The following is a 25,639-nucleotide window of genomic DNA, read 5'->3' on the forward strand; positions in this document are numbered from 1 at the left end:
AGATACTGCTTTTTTGACTTCACAAATGAATAAACAGAGGCCCAGCGGGGTAAAGTGACTTGCTCGAGTTGCCGCTGGTTAAGAGCAGGTGCAGGGCTAGAAGTCTGCCTTAGGCTGGATTTCTCCAGGGACAGGGACTGCGCTGCAGGTAGTCTGTGTGGTGACCATCCCCGGAAGCACAGGCAGGGGAGGGGGGAAGAAGCCAGTACGGGATGTGCACATGAGCAGGTTCCTCCTGGGGGCACCTGGAGGTTGGTCCCACTGGGGGGTGGGGAGGCATCCTCTAGAAGAGAGCATGGGACACACCTCAGAGGTGACTCCATTTGTGGGGCCGGGGGGGAGCCGAGGTGTCTCTACACCCACTCCCACTTGTTGCGGATTGCGTGCTGCTGGGGTGGGTGGAGGAGCCTGTGAGGCAGGTCACTGAAAGGTGAGGCAGGTGGGACACGGCCTGTTAGCCCAGGGCTCCCGAGTCCAGCCTTCCTTCCAGAGGTTGCTCCTGGAAGTTTGACAAACAAGGGCAGGTGGGCTTGATATTAAAATATTTAACCACCAAGCTGAAGCCCTCCTGGGGACTAGGGTCTAGATCAAGGGGAGGTCCTAGGCAGCTGGAACCTGGAGACAGGAAGGGACACTCTGAAGCTCTGTGTGGTGGCTGGTTGCCAACCTGCATGAAAGCATATCGAAATTTCGGCAGCCAATCGGGCTGTGTGGGTGCGCACTGGCTACAGATCAGCTCTGCACACGGAACTGGTGTCCCTTCTCCCAAGTGGGGGTAGGGGCAGCCATCTGCCTTGTGGGCTCTGCCCTGGGTTATCTCAGGGCAAGGTCTAGCCTGGAGGTTTGCATTATGTCTCAGTGCTGGAGGCCCCACTTAAATCACGACTTGGCTAATCGTGTTACCTCCCATGTGGCAAGGGAGAAAGGCCGCTGAGCTCAAGAGCCTCAGGGCACAACCATGACCCTGCCCCTCACACCAGCCCTGGGTCTCTTTGCAGGAAGATTCAACAATGAATCAGGAAATTGACGGATTTAGAAGGTCACGGCCCCCCAGGAGGATGTGGTGCTGGTCTGTATGCCTAGACTGAAGGATCCATAAAGCAGCAGGAGCTCCGAGGCTCAGGGGGTGCCTCTGGGTCAGGGCTGGAGACCTGAAAGAGCCTCACAGATGGGCAGGGCCGGGAAGAATCGGGCTCCGCAGTGCACAGCCCGCTCTGGCCCTGTCTGGCTCCAGGCTGGGCAAGCCTTGCCCGATTTGGGCTGCCGCCCTCCCTCGGCCCAGCTTATTACTCTGGACCTTCTGACAAGGACAGGAGAGAGTTGAAGCTCTAAACGTGGGCAGGCATCATCACCAGCATCACTATTTTTAACAAAGACCCAGCGAACCCTGAAGTTGGAAAGTGCCAACCCCAAAGTCTACCCCACTGACTCTAGTAAAAACGAGTCTCCTCTTTCCCCTTCCTGACAGCTGGTCTTCTAGCAGGTGCCAGACACTTCCAGAAGCCCAAATATTAGAAAATCCCTTCTTGTCTCTAACCTAAATCTACCCCCTTTAACCTCTACCCCCGGGCCTAGCTCTGCCCTCTGCGGGTTCCCCCATGTCGGCATGTTCTCTCTTCCCCAGGATTGGTCCCCTCAGGTTTCAAGGGAGCAGCGAGCAGCCAGGTCCTGTGCACTGGCCTGCATCTCCCAGTGCCCCCTGCAGTTCGATGTGCTGTGTGACTGGGGCCTGGCGGGCAGGGGAGGAAATGATGTGTGGACCCCACTTCCAGGCTGGATGCATAAAAGCCTCCTGCAAGAGTCTCTGCCCTCTCTTCCCCTGTCTTCAGCCGGAAGTGGGTGTCCAAGGGTGACCCGGAAAGCTGTGTGTTGAAGATGGCAGACACTTCTCTGACAAGCTGGGTCCTGGGAGAGCCCCAGGCTCCCCGACTCTGTCTGGACTGGAGGTGAGCCGTGCGTACACTGCTAGCAGGGTCACCCTGGAGGTTCCAGATTTATCTGCCATGGCACTAGCTTTGTTCTTCTCAACACAGAAACCACCATACCCTCCCCACCCCCATAAATCCTCTTCTCTGGGCTCAACCTCCCCACATGTTCTGAAGGCATTTCTAATATAATGAGACTTCCGTACCATCCTGTCACCTTCCTGTGGCCCAGTGAACTCAAACGGGACTTTCCCGAGCCCCTGGGGTTCTGGAAGGATCCTCAGGGGCATCTCTGGAGACTGAGAGGCAGGTGAGCCCCGAGGTCCCCAACCCTGCTTCACCCAGAGCACTCATTTTGACTTGTTTCCCTATTAGGTTTCCTCGTCAGATTTGTTACTTGTGACACATTTCCTTCGTAGATTAAATGGAGCTCAGAAGTGAGGCCTTGATATGATGGTCTCGGGGCTTGTCCCCCTTGTCTTGCTCCGACGGCTGCGTCAGCTGCTGAGGGACAGTCACCCAGGCTGCCCTTTGAGCCTCCGGGGGCTTCGGCCAGAGAGACATTCTGCCTCTTCCCAGGCCTGCGGGGCCTCTGATGTGCAGGAGAGGGAGGGAGCGTGGGTCAGCAGCCGGCTCTCCTGGGTGGGTGGGCTTGGTGCCCTCCCCCCATCCATATTTCATTCCTGGGACCCCTCATTCTCCTAAAGCCAGAGGTCAGCTGGAGACCTCTTTTCAAGGCCAGAAGCCGGCGAGAGAGTTTTGGTTGGAGTTGAGTTTTGGCTGGAGTTGAGTTTTGGTACATCGGGAGAGTGGAGCAAGCCGGGCTTTAGTGAACACCTGTTCAGCTACAGGTTCAAGGCCAAACTCACTGGCCTCTCGGCCTTTCTCACCTCTCCAGCCTCCCTTCCTACCAACAGGTCTGTGACTCGTCCTGCTGATCCGGGCCTCCGTGTCCCCCTGGCCAGCTTCTCTGCCCCTCCCTGCTCCCCTCCTCTCCCCCAAATACCCGGGGCCCTTGCTGGCCCCTTAGGATGTGTTCCTCAGTCTTTGTTCTCAGCATCTTCCCAGCGAGTGCACCTCTCCTGTCTCTGAACTCCCACCTCTAGCACTGTGGTGGCTTAATACACGTCGGGGGATGCTGCTGGCGACAGTGAGGAGCTCCATCTCCTATCGGGACCAACTCTGATTTTGCTGAGAAACAGCCCACCACTCTGACAGCCAAGGCACCAAGGGGCTGCTGTGTGTGTGGTTGCTTTGGGGAGGGGAGGGGGTGACACGTCCCTGACCCAGAATTCCTGAGAGGTGCATGCACCTCTTGTCTCGCGGTGGGATTTCTACAGGGCCCTAGGACACAAATATAGACGGGCTGAGTCTTAATTTGTGGTGAATGAAATGATCCCTCCTCCTCTTTAATGAAGAGAAAACTGAGGCAAATTATGATTGAGTGGGGATCATGGCCAAGGGTATCGTTAGAAGACACTGGTGGTCCAAGTTCTTGTTTCCTGATGGTCTCATTCGTAATAATGGACACCAAGTGGTGGGGAATAAATACCTATTTCACCACCTCCACTGCAGTGAGCTGGGGCCTCGGGACTAAGTTCTGGTCAATAAAACACGAGTGGAGGGGAGGTGTCCAAATTCCAGCTCGTGACCTTAAGGGCAAGCGGACCTGCCCTCCTTCCCCACCTTCCTCCAGGTAGTAAGGGCAGTACCCAAGGACGGTTGAACAAGATGGAAGGGGCCTGGGCCCCTGGATGACTTTGTACAGCAGGCTCACTGTCTTGGCCCTGGACTGTCTGCTTTGTGATTATGATAGAAGAGAGAAATACGCTTCTTAACTTCTTTTTTCTTAAATAAGAAATCTTATTTAAGCCACTAAGAATTTGGGTGTCTCTTCCAACTGGCTGAACCTGTATCCTACCTAACATAGGTAGGGGTCTCCTAAGGAAGCCTCTGGTAGGTAGGAGGCCCAGTGATAATGCTAGCGTTTTATTTAAAGATTTTATTTGTTTATTTGAGAGAGAGGCAAAGCATGAGCAGGGAGTGGGGCAGAGGGAGAGGGAGAAGCAGGCTCCCCGCTGAGCACAGAGGCTGACAAGGGGCTCGACCTCAGCACCCCGAGATCATGACCTGAGCCGAAGGCAGACGCTTAACCGACTGAGCCACCCAGGCGCCCCTAATGTTAACATTTAAAATGATGGAGCAACTGTCCTCTGCCCGGGGCTTTACACATTCTATTTTACTTACCCGTCACGATGTCCCCATGTGACAGGAATTACTGTACCCCTTTTACAGTTAAGGAAACTGAGATGCAGAGAGGTTAGGAAACTTGCTCAAGGCCAAACAGCTACTCCCAACGCACCTGGGAATTGAGTCTCGGTCTGGGTCTCAAGCTCGTAAAACCCACGTTCTCTGCACCACATCATCAAGGGGAATGAGGGAGAGGGAGATGAGGGAGAGGGGGAACGCAAGTGAGAAGGACGAGAAGAAGAAGGAAGCAAAGCCGGGCGGAGACCCTGGAGGACCGCCGAACATAGCCTTGAGAGTTGCCTGACGGCCGAACTCTGGGAGCCAATGACGCTCAGTCTGGAAGTAGCGCGGGCAAATTCCCGCCACAGTGGCGCGGCCTTGGCCTCTCTGTCTAGAACTAGGCTTGGTCGTTCTGGAAGGAGACCACCCGCCCGGCCCCCCAGGGCGAAGCCAGAGCGCAGCCTCCTGGAGGCTGGCCACGCTGTAGGCCAAGGTACCTTCGCTGTTCACTTCGGGGAGCAGCTTGCGCAGAGGCCTCTTCACCTCCCAGCTGCTGCTGACGAAGGAAGGCATCACCCTGAGCAGCTCATCTTTGTCCTCCTCCCGGATCACAGGGATGGTCTCTAGGATGAGCTGCATCTGCTCCAGCTCGTGAGCCCCTGGGGAGCCAAACACCAGATGGTTAAGTGTGTTGCCCAAGTGACTGGGGTGACGGAAGCCTCAGTGTGGTTCCGGGAGGCCGGGGAGGGACGGCGCCTGCCGTTGGGAGCAGCACTGGGGGCCAGGGGACCTGGGTTCTGGTCCTCACTCGGCCACTAACTTGCTCTGTGACTATAAGCAGGTTGCTTGCCATCTCTGGGGCTTGGCTTTGTCAAATGTCTCTGCCTCTGGAATGGACCCGTCTGACATAGACTGAGTCAGCCGGAGCTAATGGGACAGGCTTTGCCAGGTCCGTGGGAGAAGTGTGCTGGGGACAGGATGGAGTCAGGCATTTATTCTCCTTTGCTCCTTCATTCCCTCAACTAAATAATGGCTTACTGAGCACCTTCTCCCTGCCAGGCCTCGGGCTGGATGCTCAGCCATAAGAAGCTTCAGTCTTTATGAGTCTCAGAAACACAACTCGTCTTTGCCGCCCTGACGCTCCCTCAGCGCTGTGGCGCTGCTGGCGGGGGTCAGGTCTCTCTCCTCGCTGTGCCCCCCCGACCCTCAGGCTGTTCTTAACTCCCATTGCTTCCATTTTCCCTTTTTGCCTGAGTAACCTTTCCACTTACTTCTACCAGTTTAAATCCTTAACCAAGACTTTCTATCTTTGAGAAGTCCCCAGAAGTGCCCCCCGCTTACCACCGATTCCTACAGGATTCCAATCTGCCAGAAGCCGGCGGTCTATGCTGGGGCTCCTCCGTGTCCCCCAGCGACACCTGGCGGAGCACCGAGCGATGCGAACGCTGTGTTGCTGCCCCAGCGGGGGCCCGCGGCTCAGGCTCTGCGCGGAAGCCGTCCCTTCGGCCTCCCCCCCACCCCGAGTGGGCTCATGGAGGGTCAGTTCAGGGACTCTGGGAGCCCCTTGTGGGGTCCCCTCGCCAAATGAACACTCCAGACTGACTGCTCACAGTGGCAGGGAGAGAAGAGGCAGGGGCTGAAAAGGTAGGATGGATGTTTCCAGCAGTCAATTTCAAGGTGTCTGAATAGAAGTAGTTACTTGATTTCAAAGGTTCTGCCCTCAAAAGGCTATTTTTAGCCTTTCCAGTATTTTGCCAGAAATGATAAGGGGCCTCCAAGTAGGTCCATAAAGCCATACAGGTCATTTTAAAGAGAAAGACTAGGATGTTTTGTGGTTAGCATGGTTTTTTGGTTTGTTTGTGGGGTTTTTTTTCTTTCAATCAGTTCTCCCGTTTTACAGAACGACGCCAGAGGAGAAGGAAGATGGCATGGTTAGTGACTTACCAGCAAAGAGCATCCTCCCCGTGAGCATCTCGGCCAGGATGCAGCCGGCGGCCCACATGTCGATGGCTTTGGTGTAGTTGTTCGGGGAGAGGAGCAGGCGCGGTGAGCGGTACCACTTGGTTACCAACCCTTCCGACAGATAACCCTGGAAGACAAAACCCCCAGTTCTGATGGTCAGCCACGCGCAGATATGCCCTCTCCCCCAAGTGCCTTCTTGTTTCTTTCCACCTGAAGACAGCACCCCGTCTGGGATCCTTTCACTCTGGAGCTTTCCCTGAAGCCTAGGGGCTCGATACATAGGAGCCAAACTCAAGTTCATCACCACCAACAGAGTAGTGATGAGAACCTGGAATTTCATTGATCCAGTGGCTGAATCTCAGCAATAGCCATACATTTGAAATCAAGCCAATTACTTTGGTGCTAAGGATTAGAATTAACGTGGCTACAATGCCAGAGACGCCAAGCCCCCGCTGACAATGCAGAAGGCCAGCTTCGTAACAGATGCAGGTGAAGGGTGTTATGGAAACAGCCATAAATGGCAGAGTGGATGCAGCTCTGGTTGGCCCAGAGGATTCTGGGAGCTCCACAGTGTCTTTCTGGGGGCACAGATGTCCTAGCTGATTTCAGCCACTGCTCAAGGATTTGTGGTCTGGGACGGAATCCCTCCCTACAAGATATGGTGGGGATGTAAGTGGTTTAGCACAGAATGGAAAATAAAGCCAGGCAACTCGGAAATTGTTCTCTATGTAATTCGGGAAGTTGGCCCAACAGTGTAACCTGGGAGGTGTCCATTTGGATATCTAGAACAGTCTCTCCAAATAGAGAAGGTAGACCCACTTGGGAGGTCAAGGTGAGACAATTCAGACTGAAGGGAGGCAGTGGAAGATTCTAGGGATGGTCTTGATTATCTGCTGATGTAACTCCCCGTTTAGCATTTGAATTGCCCTTTTTACTGATGTAGGCACTATCACAGACCCAGGCAGATGAAAAGTTAAGAAGCCCAAATACCTGGAGCTTTTGATCAATTAATCCGGAATCTATTTGTTCAGCAAATATTTATTAAGTGTTTTAAACCTTCCGAGCTCTGCATTATGACAGCAGTACCCTTTCCTCTATGGGACTGTCTCAGTCGGTGGAATATGGCGACTCTGGATCTCGGGGTTGTGACTTCAAGCCCCATGTCGGGTGTAGAGATTATTTAAAAAATAAAATCTTAGGGGCGCCCGGGTGGCTCAGTCGGTTAAACGTCTGACTGTTGATTTCAGCTCAGGTCATGATCTTAGGGTCATAGAACCGAGCTCCTCATTGGGCTCTGCACTCAGTGTGGAGTCTGCTTGAAATTCTCTCCTCCCTCTGCCCCTACCCTGCTCACACGCACACACACTCTCTGCCTAAATCAATAAGATCTTAAAAAAAAACTTAAAAAAATTACAGGCACAAGCCAAACCATAGAAGTTCACTTCTGGGTGGGCGGGTCATAAATAAAGAATGGCTTGATTGATTTCCCAGTCAGAGGCTGAGACTGCCAGAGGAAGACAAAAGCAGAGTCACCCAGAGGGGAGGCAACAGAAGGGGGTTTTCTCTAATATGTAAACGAGCAGTCTTTTATGGGATGGAATCTCCTGTCATTAACACCTGCCTAGCTGCAGCACCCAGAACTGAAATGGGGACACAGGGAGGCTTCCTTCTGAAACACCTGCCTGGAATGTAAAAGAAAGATGTTTGCATGGGCAAGGCCGCCCCTGGGCCAGAAATGAGGGCCAGGCCACGACAGCAGCTGAGAAATTTCACCCACTTTCTTACTTTGGAATGGAAACCGAGAACCTGCTGCTTCCTTATGGTCACTTGTCCCTCAAGCCCTTTTGAAAACGGGAGGACATACTGATGTGTTTCAGAAGCCACAGGGCAGAGGAGAATTTGGGAAGTTGCAGTGTCTTCTGTCAGGTTCTGGAGCAAGAGAAGCCCTGGAGAAGGGGGGATGAGAACAAAAAGGAAGCTCCCTTCCTGGGGGGGGGCAGGGAGGGCAGACATGGGGAAGGAGGTAGTGGCAGGGGTCCTGCCCTCAGCTGAGATGAGCCCTGGGTGTCCAAGCAACAGAGGCTCTGGCGCCCACCACATGACACTGGCGATCTGAATTCCAGAAAGTTTCAGTGGAGTGGATGGGGCGAAAGTCAGAACTTTCTAGAATAAAAAAAAAAAATATATATATATATATATATATATATATATATTTAAAGAATACCCAGGAGTGGAGACTCAGTTTTATCAGAAGGGCTCACAAATCAGTTAAGTAGATGGACTCAACAGATATCTTTAAATGGCTTTTCTGTCAGAGCCTGCAGTGGGAGGGGATGGTTTCAGCTCCATTTGGATGTGGAGGGACGTGTCCTCCGTCGTCAGACCTGGTCTCCATGTGGTGCACCATTGTGTGAGTCATAAAGGATCACTGCTCTGAGGAGACAGGAAACCAACACTCCCACAATTCTCCATGGCCTCCTCTCAGCACATAAGAGGCAAGACTGGAGCTGCCCTTTCCCAAGGGTCCCTTTCCTCCTACCACCCTGTCCCCTGGTGTTCCTGGTGAGAAGCCGATTCTGGACGTGCTCCTGGGAGGCAGCTGGCCAGGATTTCCTGTCTAGACCCTGTCATGGGGGCCTTTGGGCTTTCTTCAGCGATGGCTCCAACCAGCGCATTTTGCTTCCTTTTAGGGTCCAGTACAGCCAAGGGGAGGCTTTGCTTTTGAAAGCACCGCAGGTGTTTGGGAAATCATCTAGCAGTGGCTGCTCTCTGAGGAGGGTAATTAGGGACCCCCAACAGATCCAGAGGGGAGGTATAATTAACGCTCTGAGCACCCTCTGGGCAGAGGGAGCAGGGACACTGCACTCAGTCCCAGCTGCCTGCCAGGAATTCAGAACAGCCTTGCTCAAACTCGCACCAGAAGGGTGGGCTCCGATCCACAGCCAGCATTGGGCGGGGGGGGGGGGGGGGCCTCCAGGTCTGTGCCCCTTGCTCTGTCTGCCTCCACCAGCCCCCCGAGCCTGATCCCTTGTGTTGGGGGACACAGGCTGGGGGAAAAGGCATGTTCCAATATGCCTTCTACTTCACCCTTCTGGCCCCTCACAGGGATGGGGAGAATGAATTTATTTATTTATTATTGTTATTTTTTATTTATTTAAGATTTTATTTATTTGACAGAGAGAGAGACACAGTGAGAGAGGGAACACAAGCAGGGAGAGTGGGAGAGGGAGAAACAGGCTTCCCGCTGAGCAGGGAGCCCGATGCGGGGCTCGATCCCAGGACCCTGGGATCATGACCTGAGCTGAACGCAGACGCTTAACGACTGAGCCACCCAGGCACCCCGGGATGGGGAGAATTTAAATGGGGACACATTCTCTGAAGAATAAAAGTCCAGTCAACTGTAGCTGAGTGTGTGGTGCGGGGTGTGTGTGTGACAAGGTGCGAAGGCTGGTTTCTCCCCTCACACTGAATGGCTGCCGAGGACTGCCCCCTGCTCCCAGGCAAGGGTGGTGGGGGACTCTGACAGCCTCACCTTCTCTACAGGAAGTCTCTGGCATGTGTTGTCCCTGTGCGGTGGAAATGAAGATGATGATTAAAACCATCCCCGTCTTCAAAGAGCATATAATGTAGTTAAAGAGATGAAATATTCAACATGATTGTCAGAAGGATAAGGAAATGATCCTGGTCAACATTTACGTGGGACTTGCTCCATGCTGGGCACTGTGTTAGCATTTTACCTTTTTTTCTTTTTTTAAGATCTATTTATTTATTTGAGACAGAGAGTGGGAGAGAGGGGCAGAGGGAGAGGGAGAGCGAATCTCGAGCAGACTCTGCGCTCAGCACGGAGCCCACGGGGCTCGATCTCACGACCGTGCCATCATGACCTGAGCTGAAACCAAGAGTCGGACACTTAACAGACTGCACCCCCAGGCGCCTGCCCCCGTGTTAGCATTTTACACGCATTCATTCTGCGGCCCTCCCATCAGCCCCTCGATGCAGGCTCTCCACAGAGTAGTAACACCACCTGCCCAGGGTTTTTATATGACGGGGATGTGGCCTAAGGTATCTGTCTTCAGAGCCCATGCTCTGAACTGTCCGTTGCTGGACCTCCACCACCACGCACACCAAACAGAGTCCTGGGAAGCAGCGAGGAAGAGGCATGCTCAGAATGCAGAGGGGCAGGTTTTGTTTAGCGGTGGGTCAGTGAAGGCTTCATGGAGATGAGGTTTGAGCTGCTCTTGATGGATGGGGACATCTTAGATAGCTCTGTGGTGACAATGGGCACCAGTGTGAGTCAAGGTAGAGGGTGGGAAGACCTAGAATGTGCTCAGGGGACTGAGAGACATCTGGGCATGTGGACAAAGGGGCTGAGGAAAATGACCTTTGTTCTGAAAGTTAGCAGACCCCTAGCAACCAGAATCAGAAGTGCTGGTGAGAGGTACAGATTGCCCAAAGCTACTGACTTGGAGTCACCGGTCTCCATGTTGAATGAGCTCCCCAGGGAGCCTGTGTGCCCCTACCCAGTTTGAGAACACCAGGAAGAACCAAGGCAGCCATGGAGGGTCGCGGATCGAGGAAGGAGGGGTCATGGGTAGGACAGGAGTTTCAGCGGAGGCTGTGAGAGGCTGCTCCGTCTTTCCCGTTTGCCCTGGGCAGGTCTGCATCCCGCCCTGGTAGGGCTCTTGTGGATTCTTACTACCCGGGAGGGCGTTTATGGAGCTACGTGGTTACAGGCTCTGCAGTCCCTGTGCCTTGCAGCCTGGAGAGGCTTGCAAGCCTGGCTGGCAGCAAGATGCTGCTCTCTGGAGAGCAGGGGATCCCGGGGCTCACGAAGGCCTTGGCAAGGCCCCTGGGATCCACACTTCCTTGCAGCACACATAGGCACCCCTGTCTGATCTGGAAGAAACTAGGTCAAGGGAAAAAGAAATCAGGAGAAGTAAAATTTTTAGCCTTAGGGGTCAATGCAGGTTGTTGCATGGATGCTGTGATTCTTGTAAATGGGCATGTTCCCAAAAGACCTTCTGGTGGCCAAGCTGTGACATCAAAGAGATGTCACACAAGGAATGGGAAAGACTGGGAACCTTTAGCCTGGAGAACATAAAGGGGGTGGATGGCCTGAGAGCCGCCTTTAAGTTTTTATTTGAGAAAGAGAGAGAGACAGAGAGTGCATGAGCTAGGGGACGGGCAGAGAGAGGGGGAGAGAGAGAATCTCAAGCAGACTCCATGCTGAGTGCATAGCCGGACAACGGGGCTCAATCTCACGACCCTGAGATCCTGACCTGAGCCAAAATCAAAAGTCAGATGCTCAAGTGACTGAGCCACCCAGGCGTCCCGAGAGCTGCCTTTAGACGTTTGCAAGGCTGTCATATAGACAAGGAGTTAAGCTTGTTCTCTGAGGCTCTGGCGACAGGAGCCTCAGTGAGCCAAAGCAGGAGACAGGAATCTATGTAATAGGATAATAACAGCTAACATTTACTGAGCTCCTCAAACTGCTCTGCTTCATATGGATGAACTCACTTCATCCTCAACAACGCCGTGAGGCAGGGACTCTCATTATAGCCATTTTACAGGGAGGAATCTGGTGGCACAGAGAGGGTAAGCAATCTCTCCAGGGTCACACAGGCTGTTGGTGGCGAGCTGGGATTCCACCCCAGGCTGTGTGGCCTGAGCTCCTTCCATCTGAATATGCGGCGCTGCTGCCTTTCACATTAGAAAAGCCTTTAAAGCCATCAGGGCTGTCCCGGGGTGGGGGGACTGGGCTCCTAACAGGCAGAGGCATCCCGGTACAGCATGGAGAACCTCGTGGAGAGATGCGCCAACACCCCCCCACCCCGTTGGTGTCCAGAGCACCGCTTCTCAGACTTCGGTGTGTACCCGAATACTCGGGGACCTGGACCGATTAAATGCACACTCAGGTCATCAGGTGGACAAGGTGATGCTGCAGGTCAGAGGGCTGCACCTGGGCCAGCAAGGCCCTAGCTTATCTTGCACATCATGCCTGGCCCTAGGGACTAACGATCTGCCTCGCTCACAGGCCCGGCAGATTCTCCATCAGAGCAGCAGGCTGACCTATAATAGGGGTTAATTCTTCGTATTAGAGACACTCATCAAAAGATCATTTAGAAAAACAACACCCTCCCAGAGGCCCCTCTAAGCAAGGACGTGCGGCTTTCCTCCTCCAGTCTTTTCCCTCCTAAGGTATAATTCTTATTTGTGCCAATATCCCTATCAGGCATGTTAGAAGCCTTTTTTAAAAAGAAATAACACCACAGCCAAATAGCCTTTCTTATTGCTGACTCCAAACTCATTCTATTAAACTCATTTCCATGAAAATATGCAGCAGGTAATCTCCCAAGCTGAGGAAAGAAACACACAATCTTAAAAGCCCAGTGCACAGCACAATCCCTGGTAAGCCACCGGGTACATTCTGTTTATGCGGCTACAAGACACATGGGTGAAGAAAGTACGGTTCAGTCAGCGGCACTGAGCTGTCCTTAACTTCAAGATGCCCTCGATGCTGATCTGCTGTCCACTTTCATCCAGGCTGCTCCTTCCCTACTCTGTGCACAGAGGGAATCCTGGCCAGTGAAATGCACAATCTCTTCCTAGGTTTCCATGGAAATCAACCAAAGCCCAGTTAAGTACGTATAGGCCTGCAGATGCCATATGGTTACTTCTCTTTATATTAAAAAAAAAAAGAATTGAATTGCCTTTTTTTTTTTAAGTGGGCTCCATGCCCAACGTGGAGCTTGAACTCACGACCCTGAGATCAAGAGTCTCGTGCTCTACCGAGCCAGGCGCCCCAATAGAATTGCTTTCTGAAGAATAATTTATCCCCACCCCTGTATATCTCCTCCCCCCAAAAAGAATAATTTATTTCCAATTGTGGCAAAATACGTTTAACATAAAATTCACCATCTTAACAACTTTCAAGCATACAACTTAGCGGCACTGAGTACATTCACATTGTCCAACGATCACCTGCATCTATTTCACAAAATGGAGTCTGTCCCCATTAAACAAGTCCCCGGCCCCCGGCCTCACCCTTCTACTTTCTGTCTCTGTGAATCTGACCCGTACCAGTAAAATCAGGTCTTTTTGCGACTGTTTTTTTCACTCAGCACAATGTACTTCTTCTTACTTTTATTTTTTATTTATTGATTTTTAAAAAGATTTTATTTATTTATTTTAGAGAGAGATTGAAAGAGAGAGAGAGAGAGAGAGTGTGAGCAGGGGGAGGAGCAGAGGTGGAGGGAAAGAATTTGAAGCAGACTCCTGAAAAGCCCGGAGCCCAACACGGGGCTCTGATCCCACAACCCCAAGATCATGACCTGAGCCGAAACCAAGAGTCGGATGCTTAACCGACTGAGCCACCCAGGTGCTCCCTGCCTCTTACTTTTAAACAGCAGGAGAGTGGGAGCAATGGGGTGGGCTTCTTTTTAAAAAGCGCTTTCTTTTTTTTTTTTTTTAAGATTTTATTTATTTATTTGACAGAGACACAGCGAGAGAGGGAACACAAGCAGGGGGAGCAGGAGAGGGAGAAGCAGGCTTCCCGCTGAGCAGGGAGCCCGATGCGGGGCTCGATCCCAGGACCCTGGGATCATGACCTGAGCCGAAGGCAGACGCTTAACGACTGAGCCACCCAGGTGCCCCTAAGACGCGCTTTCTTGAAATGTGGTTGTCTTCTAATAAAATTAGAGCTTACACCGCAGATAAAAGCTTTGGACATTATGGAACACTATATCAAAAACGAATGGTGTACTGTACGGTGACTAACATAACAATTTAAAAAAAAAAAAAAAGCTTTGGACATTATCCACACAGGGTCCAAAGCATGAACTCTGAATTCTACCACAGTTCAAAGACATGACAAAATGTTTTGTTTGTTTGGAGATGTACCAGGATCGCCAACTCTTCCCCCATCCTTACCAGCATGGGCCGCTGAGCTGGTTAGACCAGTGGATGGAAGGAAGGCTTGTTTGGCTGCTTCAGCCTCAGTTTCCCCATCTGTTTGTGCTCCTGGTCCCCAAGCGTTCCTCTGTGGGGCGCTAGAGTCTTAGGATACTGCACCACAACAGCAACCTTTCAACGAGGGGCCCTGCTGGGCCCAAGTGACTCATTTTTAATGGGCTGGTCTGAGAGCAAAGACTCCCTTTAGGAAGATGCCTTAACTGCCAGGCCCTAATTAGACATTTGTTTCGCTGACCTTCGAGGGGAAATCTGGTGGCACCCTGGGGCAGTTGCTTTCAAACCTGCTACACATTAGAAGCACCTAGAGAACTTAAGAGAAAACCCAATTCTCAGGCCACCTGCCATACCAATTATGTCAGAATCTCCGGGGGGTAGGACCGGAGCATCAGTACTTTTTAAAACTCCCCAGGTGATCCCACTTTTTAGAGCCATACTTGAGAACCAGTGTCCTACAGATGTTAGTTCAACTGCTTTGAAAGGTAAGCGGTATTTTCGAGGTTCCCCAATTAGTGCAGCTTCTATTTCTAGCTCCACTCAGGATGAGATGAATCCTTGAGTAGCCACAGAGGTCTCCTCCGGATGGCTGACCCATGGGAAGTAAAACTTTACTGGAAAGCAACCAATCATAATAATGGCTGCCATTTATTGAAAACTTATGATATGCCAGGCACTGTGCCAAGTGCTGCTTTATTATTAGCGCATTTCATTATCAAAATGACTCTATGAGAAAAGTATAGAGTGGTGAACAACTTGGACCAAGGCCAGACTGGCTAAAAATGGGCAGCGCTGAGATTCAGTCCCAGCAGTGGAACAAAACAAAGTCTCTGCCATCACGGAGTGGACTTGTTAGCCAGAAAGACAGGTGAACAAACATATGTATAATATGTCCAATGGAGATGATGTAAGAATAAAAAGAAAGCAGGGTAAGGAGACGAGAGCGATGGGTTGGGTGGGTGGTCCGGGAAGGCCTCTGTGATAAGGGGACATTAGTGATCCTTGTGGCCATGGGGGGAACATCAAAGACGTTCATCTCTGAGCCCCAAGTCTCCCCTTTCTGTCCCCCACTCCCACCCCCAAATGAGGGCAGTACGCTCAACCTTCTCCCCTCGCCTCGAAAACCCTCCTCTGAGATCTCTCATGAACATCTAGGTATAAATCACTGAGAACTGAGAGTCTTTGAGCAGGGCAGGGAAGGAACATCTGTGGAGCACCTATGTTGCAAGACCTCATGACAACCCTGGAAGATAAATATTTATTTTTTCATTTCATAGCTGGGGAAATTACCACAGCCCCTCCCGCCTCTGCCTGGCTTACTGGGCAAGACTTTGTGTTCCTGGACCCCTTCATCTCTAAATTCACAACTCTGTAGTAGGGGAGATCCTGAAGGCAGGGGCCAGACATTCCATCTCCACTGGCATTGCTCGGGGGAGGTGCTCACTTTAAATGTGGTGAATTAATGGAATGAATGCAAGCTAAGGGAATGGCTGATATGCCCATAGCGGAATTTCTGGAAATGACTGCTAGCCAATAAATTGTTTTGAAGTGTGTTGGCCACATTAAAATCACAGGGCAAGAGCAGCAGCCATGTTCAAGTCCAGCCCTCCGAAATCCAGGGGCTCCCTCAGGTGTGGGCTGTGGCTGTAGATTCTATCTGACATCATCTTGCTGCTGCAGCACGGTAGCAGGGCCCTTGGGGCTGCGAATCCTGCTGGGGGACCAAGGTGAAGGTCAGACTCAGCGCTTTATTGCAACGCTTCCATCTCCACTCTCAAAAAGAAAGAGGGCGTCCCTGCCCCCAGGGCACTCGGGAGTAACGTGTTTAATCACCGTGCGTGTGTGCCAGTGCCTACCACGTGGCAGGCACCACCCTGAGCCCTCCAGGTTCTTCCATTTGATTATCATGACAGTGTCACGGCGGCGGCGGGGGGGGGGGCGCTGTCACTGTTCCTGCTCTATGGCAGGGAGCTCAACGACACAGGACCAACATCAAGTCCCACAGCAGACAGTTCTGTCCCCATTTCTGCCCTTCCCCGCACAGCTGCTCACGCACCGTCCCTTCCCAGAGGAGAAGACTTCTCCCCCATTCAGCTTGCAGGGCATGCTCAGAAGAACCTTCTTGGGCCCCCCTTTCTCAGAAGGCTCTGGGGTATACACCACCACCTTTGTTAAAGATAACTAAGACGGGGCGCCTGGGGGGCTCAGTCGTTAAGCGTCTGCCTTCGGCTCAGGTCATGATCCCAGGGTCCTGGGATCGAGCCCCGCATCAGGATCCCTGTTCGGCGGGAAGCCTGCTTCTCCCTCTCCCACTCCTCCTGCTCCTGTTCCCTCACTCTGTCAAATAAATAAATACAATCTTAAAAAAAAAAAAAAAAGTAACTAAGATGGAACCGAGACTACGAAAAGTTGAGAGCTACATTGTCGTGATCTTGCTTTTTTCTGTGGAAGCAGGGTCAGGTGGATCTTAGAAGGGAGCGGCAGATCTTAGAGCCCTGAGGTGGCGTGATTACACAGATGGCTGGGGGCGGGCACGGCCGTTGGGCCCAGGCTGTTCACCTGAAGGGGTTAGAAATCCCTCTCTCAGGGGCCTTCGAAGGGCAGGAGCCTGGGGAAGGTGGCACTGGTCAGGGCAGGGCCCAGCCTGTTCATAGGGAAGGAAGTAGCTGCCTGCAGAACAGGGGGAGAATGAGCCAGAAAAGCCCTGCACTTCTGAACTTGGCTACCTCCCTGGTCTGGGGTTGGAAAGTCTCCCCTATGGAGTCACTACTTTGGGTTAAGGCAGGGTTTCCCCAAACGGGCTCACATCCCAAAGATGCTGATGGGAGGAGCTAACAGCGTGTGAACAGACAAACCTTTGAGGCAGGTGGGCAACAACCAAGAAGTTTATTTATAGAGTCTCAGGATCTCCTAGATGGGGTTCAGGATGCACCATCTAGCCCACCTCTTTGTCCACATAAGTATTATATTCTAGGTGTGTCTCGGGGACCAACCTTTCTCTGGATACACCTTGGGAAATCCTGGGCAAGCTCCTCATTCACACGTTTACCTGGGAGAGGAAACACTGACCTGTTAGCCATTGTCTTCTGTTATACTAGCAAGGACTTGTGTCATCATGGCTCCCGCTGAATGCGCTCTGTGTGCATGGAAACTCACACCGCACCCCTCACTCATCTCTGGGCCCCTGAAGGCAGGGACCAATTGCACCTGCTGGGGCTGGGGTCTGCAGGTGGCGGAGGCCAAAGGCACAGGTGACTACATGTTACAGAAGCAATCAGAAATGTTGGCTGCTCTGAATTCACAGAGGCTCTGGCCTCAAGGGTGGGGAGGGCGGGCTTCCGGGGGAAGGGTGGGCTGCTGGGTGGGTGCCACTGTCCCCTTCCCCCAACCACCAGGGAAGAAGCACGGGATACAAGGCATGGAGGAGGACTGTGGGGAACAGAGAAGAGGGTGACCAGCTCCATCCCCCGCCACTGTTGGTCCTGTTAGGGTCCAAACCCAGCTCTGGGCTCAGTAACTCCGACCCTGACCTCAAGAAGGGCCTTCTCTCCTTCGTGGCTGGGCTGCCTGGATCACATGAGTAATCAAGGATCACATCCGCTCTCTGCAGAAACGGTTCTCTTCCAAAAAAACCTGCAGGGCCCCAGACATGTCCCACTTCTGAAATGCCCCGGGACCCTGAGGGACCGCATGGAGGTCACCTGTTCAAGGCAGTTCCGGTCCCATCTCAGAGGCTTTGTCGACAGGTATTTCTTCGGTTTTTCCAGTGGAGCTGGCTGTGTGTGAGGCACTCTGAGGTGGGGGACTGTCCTCAGGGAGCCTACAAGCCAATTCTGTGCAGTGAGTTTTCTGGTTTGACTGCAAAGACCATCTTTAAGAAGCCAAGGACACTCAACCCTGGGCATTGGGATGGGGAGGGAGGGGATGGGGCCTCACTGTGTGAAGAATGAAGCAAAAAGGGGGTCGGGGTAGGTTTTGGGGGCCTCTTAAAAATACAAAATTACGAACACAAAATTAAGTCTGAGTGTGTGAATATTTTTAAATCAGAAAACGGCAGCAAATTAAAAATTATAAAAAGCTGGCAAGTACCACACACGTCACATGATTCACAAAAATAACATTTTTACTAATGAGCTGCTTGGCAAACTGCAGGTAGTAAACACGAGAATATACTGCCTTATCTCCGATCATCTCTTCTATGGCAACTTTGTAACATAATTTTTCACAGTCAGAATTTAAAGATAAACTCAGGGCACCTGGGTGGCTCAGATGGTTAAGCGTCTGCCTTCGGCTCAGGTCATGGTCCCAGGGTCCTGGGATCGAGTCCCGCATCGGGCTCCCTGCTCCTTGGGAGCCTGCTTCTCCCTCTGCCTCTCTCTCTCTCTCTCTCTCTCTCTGTCTCTCATGAATAAATAAATAAAAATCTTAAAAAAAAAAAGATAAACTCAGTCTTTGAAAGATAATTGAAAAGCTAACTGAGTCTTTACTATGGTTGTTATTTCAGGATGATTGGTATTTTATAAATTTATCGCACCTCCAAAACTAGTTGGGTAAGGTCATGTAAATTTTTAGGATTATTGTCAACTTTGGGGAAAACGCTACTAAGCACTCTTTAGTATATGCACTGTAAGGTTTGGGGGGCATTTCTAGTTTTCTCACGTAGTGACTAAACTTTTATTCTTTGAATCGGTGGCACTCACTGACCAAGCTGTTGTTAACCAGGATGGGCTAGGTGCGGCCACATATTACGAGCTGTAGGTGAGCTCGGCTTCTTTCGTATGATCATACCCTATGACTTGATTCAGTGGCCACAGAAGGATTCCTGGGAGCTATTCCTACACCAGGACAACTGGCAATAACTGCATGGTATACAGAAGTCACTGCAAACCATGTAAATATATCCCACTAAACCCAAACTAAATGTATCCCTAGCCCAACCTCCTCTTAGTCAGAGGCCCCAAAGGCTGAGCCACGCCAGCGCTACCCAACACGAGGGAAGACACGGTAGAGGGCAAGTCAGAATGGAAATAGACCACTTCTCAGCGGGTGGCTGCCAAAACAGCTCGGCTTGCAAATATTACAAAAATATATAACCATGTGAACACATTGTGAGAGGACCTTCATGAACTCTGTGGTGAATTCGGCTCTCACCAGGAGGACAAAAGGCCAAAGAAGAGGCAGGGGCTGGGGAGGACAGGGAGGCATGTTGTCAGGCTTTTCAAGATAGAAAAGCAGGTACATAGTGTAGGAACCTTCCCCGACGTAAATCACGGCAGGGCCTGTCTTCTCATAGCCTGAGGCAGATTGTCCAGAGGGCTGGTCACCCCGGAGCGGCTGTGAAGAGGAAACGGTTACAGTGGAAGCTAGCGTGGTTTTGAAGGATGTTTCTTTCCCTCCTTACAGAACAAGTTGGTATGATCTTTGGGCACCAGAAAAGGTCTCTGATCCCTTGCCACCCGGCTGCCTTAAATTCCTTTACCAAGAGCCCAAACCCTCGGTTTCACTTTTAGAGGAATAGCTAGAAAAGCAAATTCCTTGCCTCCCCCCCCAAAAGAGTATGCAGGGATTTTATTCTTCACACCCAGCAATGCAGCTGGAAGCTAGGAGATTCCAAGAGCCCTAGACACTTAGAGGAGGCAGGGCTCTGAGGAGGGGAAGGGGCACAGGGGGTGGGAGTGGTCCCCAAGGGTAAAGTCCACCCTCTATACAATTTTCCAGCACCCCACCCGGCGGGTCCTGCAACCCTTGGCAGATGGTTACACAGAAGGGGGGTGATCTTTGCTTCAGTATTTACGACAAAGCACTGTGAGTGCATTTGGTTTTCAAAACTGTAGTACCCCACCAGTGGGTGTGTGAGGCTATACCTTCTTCATTTTCACAGCTGTATAGTATTCCAGGGCGTTTGCAGAGGGAGTCTGTGAAGGGACAGTCGGCATCCTTCTGTTAGATTCACTTCTAGCTACTGTTATATAATAAAGAATTTGGCTGGTCTTTATCCCCGGTTCCTGTGAGGAAGCCTCTAAATCCTCTGGAGTGTCCTGAGTGTCAGGAGGGCCTTTGTTACTCATTGTGGGCCTGTGGATAGTTTCAGGATGGGTCTGGTCATGTGATTAGAGGGCTGGGACACGAGACATGCACGTGGGGAGGAAGCCATGTGAAGATGAAGGTACAGATGGAATTTGGCTTCTACGAGCCAAGAAATGCCAAAGATTGCCTGCAAAGCACTGGAAGCTAGGGTCAGGCATGGACTGGACCCTCCCTCCCAGCACCTAGAGGAACTGACCCTGGCAACACCTTTGATCTCAGACATGTGGTGCCCAGAACTATGAGACAACGCGTTTCTGTTCTGGAAGGCACTCAGCGCATGCTGCTTTGTTACAGCAGCTCTAGCAAACTAATGCAAAGCACAACGAAGGCTTAATTTTCTTCCCACGATGATTTTGTCTTTTTTATTTTTTTATTATTTTTTTTTGAAGATTTTATTTATTTGACAGAGAGAGACACAGCAAGAGAGGGAACACAAGCAGGGGGAGTGAGAGAGGGAGAAGCAGGCTTCCCGCCGAGCAGGGAGCCTGACGCGGGGCTCGATCCCAGGACCCTGGGACCATGACTCGAGCCGAAGGCAGACACCCAACCATCTGAGCCACCCAGGCGCCCTACTTTGTCTTTTTTAAATAGCAAAAAACAAATTCCTCACAAATCCTGGGTGTCTCTTCTGTGTGGGCTCCGTGACTCTCAGGTGCTCCAGCACTGGGGGTACACGGTGCATGGAAGCATCTGGGGGGTTTCTTAGCGGGAGGAACTGGTTCTGGTCTCCCTGCAGGCTGCACTCCCCTGCCGGACAAAGATGCCTCACAGGCTGCATATCTGGGCTGGGAACGTGAGTTCAAGTCCTGGGCCAGCAGCTTACATGCTGTTGACTTACAGCGATTTTCTTAATCTCACCGAGGAGAACACTCTCTAAGGGGGCTGTCGGGATGAAACAGAAAACATGTGCGAAGCACCCTGCTCAGAACAGTGCCACACTGTCCTTCCTTTCTCAGCTCTATTTTGTTTTTTTAGAGAGAGAGAGCAGGGGTTGGGGAGGGCCAGAGGGTGAGGGAGAGAGAATCTTAAGCAGGCTCCACCCCCAGGGTGGAGCCCGACGCGGGGCTGGATCCCACGACCCTGAGCCAAAATCAAGAGTTGGCCACTTAACTGAAGGAGCCACCCAGGTGCCTTCAGCTCTATTTTGAAAGAGGCTTCAATGGTGCCTCTTTGTTTGTTATGCCCAGACTCCTCACGGGTTCTTACTGTTCTGCCCCCATTCCCACGCTCCCAGCCTTCTGCTCCCTGCTCCCCGGGGGGTCAGGCTCTGCTCTGCGTGAGATGTCCACCACCTTTCCCTTGCTGTTGCCCTCCCCTGCAATGCCTCCTCTCACTTCCTACTTAGATCCTGACGACCAGTAAGGCTACCTTCATGCCCAGGTCCTCAAGATGTACTCTTTCCAAACGACCTCTAACTTAGAAGGAAAATGAGGCCAGAAAGGGGGAGAGGGAAAGGAAAGTTTTCACCAAAAGACCCATCTGTGTCACTCATTTCATACTGGGTATTCCATGCCACCCTGTCTGCTTTGCTAAGATGTTAGTCTCTGTTCTGTCTTTCCAGTTTGATCGTCCACTGCAGCATAGTACACGGTGCTGTTTTTCAAGCACGTTCAGTTCGGATTGGTTTCTTAGAGCGGCCAGCTGAAGTGAAGGCATAATTGCCCTCCTACCATACCCAGCACAGACTTTCCACTTTCAGCGTCTGCTGATGGTGGTGGTGGTATGTCAATGATTAACCCCCGGATGCCCCTTTCACATTCTTTCCCATCTCTCAGTGAGGGTGGGGTGGTTGCAGAGTGAGGGAGCAGAGCCGGAGGTGGGCAATGACGCCAGGTCTTCCTGGGTGAATTAGTACCCCCTATATGGTGTCACTGAAGCCCTCTCTATGCAAATAACAGAAGTCCTGTGTCGTGCCTGATTTTCCACCTTCAGAATAAATAATGTGGGGTAATATTCTGGGTGTGCAGGGGGCTGCTGTTAAAATGCAGAAGGACACCTGTCACTTATTCAGTGAGTATTAAGTGTTCACAGCTAGGGAGATACATGCAGACAGGAGCCCACTTTGAAGAGCTGACCACAGGGCTCTGGTGGGTAGTGAGGACACCATGGGGACAGGGGCTGTAAAAGGCACCGAGGGCCTTGGGCAGCCCGAGGACTCTGCCTGCGTGGGGACGTGGCTGTGGAGAAGGCAAGCCGAGAAATGCCCATCTAAGGTCAATGGCTGAGCCCACTTGGGGCAGCTCTCAGCGAACCTGAGTCCCGCAGGACAGGGACACCCTTGGGGGAAGTCATTCGGTGTGGCTGAGTTTGGTGGAGTGCAGAAGGTGTGCCCTATATGCATACAGTCCCATGACTTTCTTTTGATTTTAATCGTTCTGGATAGATATGGTCCCCAAATATTAAGGGCATCATTTTCAAGAGCTTCAAAGCACTCTTTTACTCTCATTCTCTAGTTTTCTTCCAAGCAGCAGGACCTTTTTGATGTTTCCCCATCCAGAGTCTCTTGCAGCTAAATACCTAGCACCTCTTGTTGAGTCAGAGGTGGGAGGTCCTGGACTTGCTCGTGGGCCTCCCCTGCATCCCTGCGGCAGCCCCCAGGGAAGAACCCCCAGACTCCAAGGAACACAGTTTGACAGTGTCTGTGTGGGACAGAGCACTGGACCTCAAGTCAAAGTCCTAGAATGAAGCCAGATTTACCACTCACTAGTTACAGAAGCCTGGGCAATCTTAGCCACCCTCAGTCTTAGTTTCCCTCATCTGCAAAATGGGAGATGTAGCCCTATCTATACCACAGGATTACCATGGGAATCAAATGAGCAGCAAATACGTGGGTAGTCTACGCACACTGGAAAGCCCCCCCCCCCAAGTTTCTATCGTCATTCACATCATATGTACAACTGGCTTCTGAAAATAGACTGTGATTGAACACCCTTCTGCAGGGTCAGGATTTTGTTTATTTATTTATTTTTTAAAGATTTTATTTATTTGACAGAGAGAGACACAGCGAGACAGGGAACACAAGCTGGGGGAGTGGGAGAGGGAGAAGCAAGCTTCCCTCCAAGCAGGGAGCCCGATGCGGGGCTCGATCCCAGGACCCTGGGATCATGACCTGAGCCGAAGGCAGACGCTTAACGACTGAGCCACCCAGGCGCCCCAGGGTCAGGATTTTGAAGAGCCTCGTTCTGAGTCCTCACACGCTGCAGCTCTCGGACATCAAAGGGAGGCAGAAACCCCTTTCCAGAGTCCGACTTCTGTGATTTTCCATTAATTCAGATGACTGCCTTTATATTTTGTCTGTTTTCTTACTTGTCAGACTATCAGCTGTCACTTCTCTCTGCTCTCAGGTGCCTGTCTAGTCCCTAGTTTGCTGCCTCTAATCTGCTGGGGATCTGACAACCAGATAATGAAGTGTATTGGAATTGTGTGTAAAGTGAGGGTACGCTGGCTCAGGTGGAATGGAGACACGCTGTGTATGGGCTAGGCACCATCTGTTCAGCAGTTTAGAATCTCTTTACCTTCCATCTTGCCTGAGGCTCAGATGAATGAGGCTGCAAAACAGCAGGACTGCTGTCCTTGCTCACGAGTCCAAAATTCATCCTGCACTGGGGGGGGCGCCGGCCAGCCCTACTCGGTGCTCCCCCATCACGGACACCAGGGGAGACTGCCAGCTTGAAGCTGAGTTCATAGAAACGGGTGTCCTGGCCCCAAGTTGTCCTACCCCAGGTTGTAGCTGGCTGTGGTCCTTTGCTCTCTTTCCTCCCATGTGCCTGGCTCTGCTCCATCCAGGAAGCAGCTCATGTCTGCTGAGGACTTCCTCCCTGCTGAGCACTGTGCTAAGCACTTTGCCTTCTTTATTTTATCCAGTTCTTAGAACAACGCTGTGAAATGGGTTCTGTTATTTCCTTCTTACAGGTAAGACAATGGAGCTTAGAGGATAAATCACTTGCTCTAGGTCCCACAGTTTTTAAGGAACAGGATCAGGGCTTATAGCCTGACTGCCACTCTGTGGAGTCCTTCCTCCTGGGCATGACAGAGTGAATTCAAGGCCCTGCTGCACCCCCAATGTCCACATTCTCTCCTACAAAAGCTGCAGGGGCCTGCGCCACAGAGCTCACACGCACCGTGTCGTCCCTGGGGAACCAGGAGCTTCCTCCAGAGGGGAGAGGGGAGGCCACCCAGGACTGGGTGAGGCCCTGCGCTGAGGCTCTGGGTGAGGAGACCAAGATCTGGGGTACAGGCAGGGAACCGAGAGGTGGTATGATTTCTGGCGCCCCGGGAAGGTTGCTTGAAAAATACTGCCTCCACCTGCTGGCTGATGCCTGGAAACCCCTTTCCCTTCCACAGCGAAGAGTAAACTCAACATGCAAATGTTACCAGGCTGTATGGCTTTGTGCTACAATTCCACTCAAGTGTAAGTGACTGACTCGGCTTTCTTTTTGAGATCCATGGAGGATTTTGAGAGAAGAAAGAAGCACCTGGTGGTGCTCCTGTGGGGACAAGGGAGGGCAGGAAAGAGGAAGGGGGACAGCAAACTGTGGACAGAAGCTCTAATGAGAGGAAAGGCTGCAGAGAGGGGAGGCCAGGAGATAGTCTGGGAGTGTCAACAAACGCGGCCTTATTTGGCTATCCAATAAGCAGAGTGGGCCAGCTTTGGTTTGCTTCAGTCAGGAGTTACATTTAAGAAAATCCACTGTTCAAAACGAAGCAGAATGTTGCCAAGAACATAATGTGGACGGGTCTCGGTGCTATTTAGGAGGCGGCTCAGTGTTCTGGCTCAAGGGGGGTTAAGTAGAAAAGACTTTTTGTTTCAACCCTGTGGCTGGAAAGATCTCTAAAATGTCCCCATTCAATTTCCTGCCTTGGTACACAGCACCCAGGGAACAGAATTCCATTTCTGATGACTGAATGACTTCATTAGCTTTCGGGTCTTTCTGACTTTTAGTACCTTATGGTGCCAGGCTGCAGACAGAGTGTAGAGAATGCGGCATCCCATCTACGCAACGTTCAGACTAGGAACCAATGTGAAGTGAAAAATCAAAGAGCAAGGGAATTCCTGGTGAGACCTGTTTTTGTTTTCTCTCATCCGTTTGCTTCTCAAAGTCAAATCGAGACCTTAGTATCACCTCAGGCAAGTCACTTTTGGGGAGGCCCCTCTGGAGAGCGAGATGAGCTGTTTTCTAAGTTCTTACACGGCCCTGACGTTCTGTATCTCTGGGAACCGAGCTGCTCTAGTTAGTGGACAGGTCCCCCGAATTGGGATTTTGCTCCCTGCAGCAAGCCCCATTCCAGAAGATGGAAAGTCATCCAGCACCAACATGCCACTCCCACCACAGGACTCATCTCAAAAGCAGCAGATACACGTCACTGAAACACCAGAGCCCTCCGGGGGAGCCGGATGCATCAAGTGTCATTACCACTCAAGGAGATGACAGTCTTTAAACCACGCTGCT

At 51.7% G+C, this 25,639-nt stretch overlaps 1 protein-coding gene across 5 annotated transcripts in view; it reads right to left on the reverse strand.

Annotated features, from left to right (window-relative positions):
* The window catches only part of MAPK4 (mitogen-activated protein kinase 4), a 141,384-nt gene that overhangs the window by 5,682 nt on the left and 110,063 nt on the right, over positions 1–25,639 (reverse strand). For all 5 annotated transcript variants that reach the window (XM_073898224.1, XM_073898225.1, XM_025886876.2 and 2 more), the window contains 2 exons: positions 6,120–6,264; positions 4,673–4,834 (listed from right to left, as the gene is read on the reverse strand). In XM_073898224.1, coding sequence (XP_073754325.1) covers positions 4,673–4,834; positions 6,120–6,264 — 307 coding nt within the window. The remainder of the gene's footprint in view (positions 1–4,672; positions 4,835–6,119; positions 6,265–25,639) is intronic.

This window comes from Callorhinus ursinus, unplaced genomic scaffold (assembly GCF_003265705.2).
Source record: "Callorhinus ursinus isolate GAN/ISIS: 27379988/994484 unplaced genomic scaffold, GSC_fseal_2.0 scaffold11, whole genome shotgun sequence".
Lineage (NCBI taxonomy): Eukaryota > Metazoa > Chordata > Mammalia > Carnivora > Otariidae > Callorhinus > Callorhinus ursinus.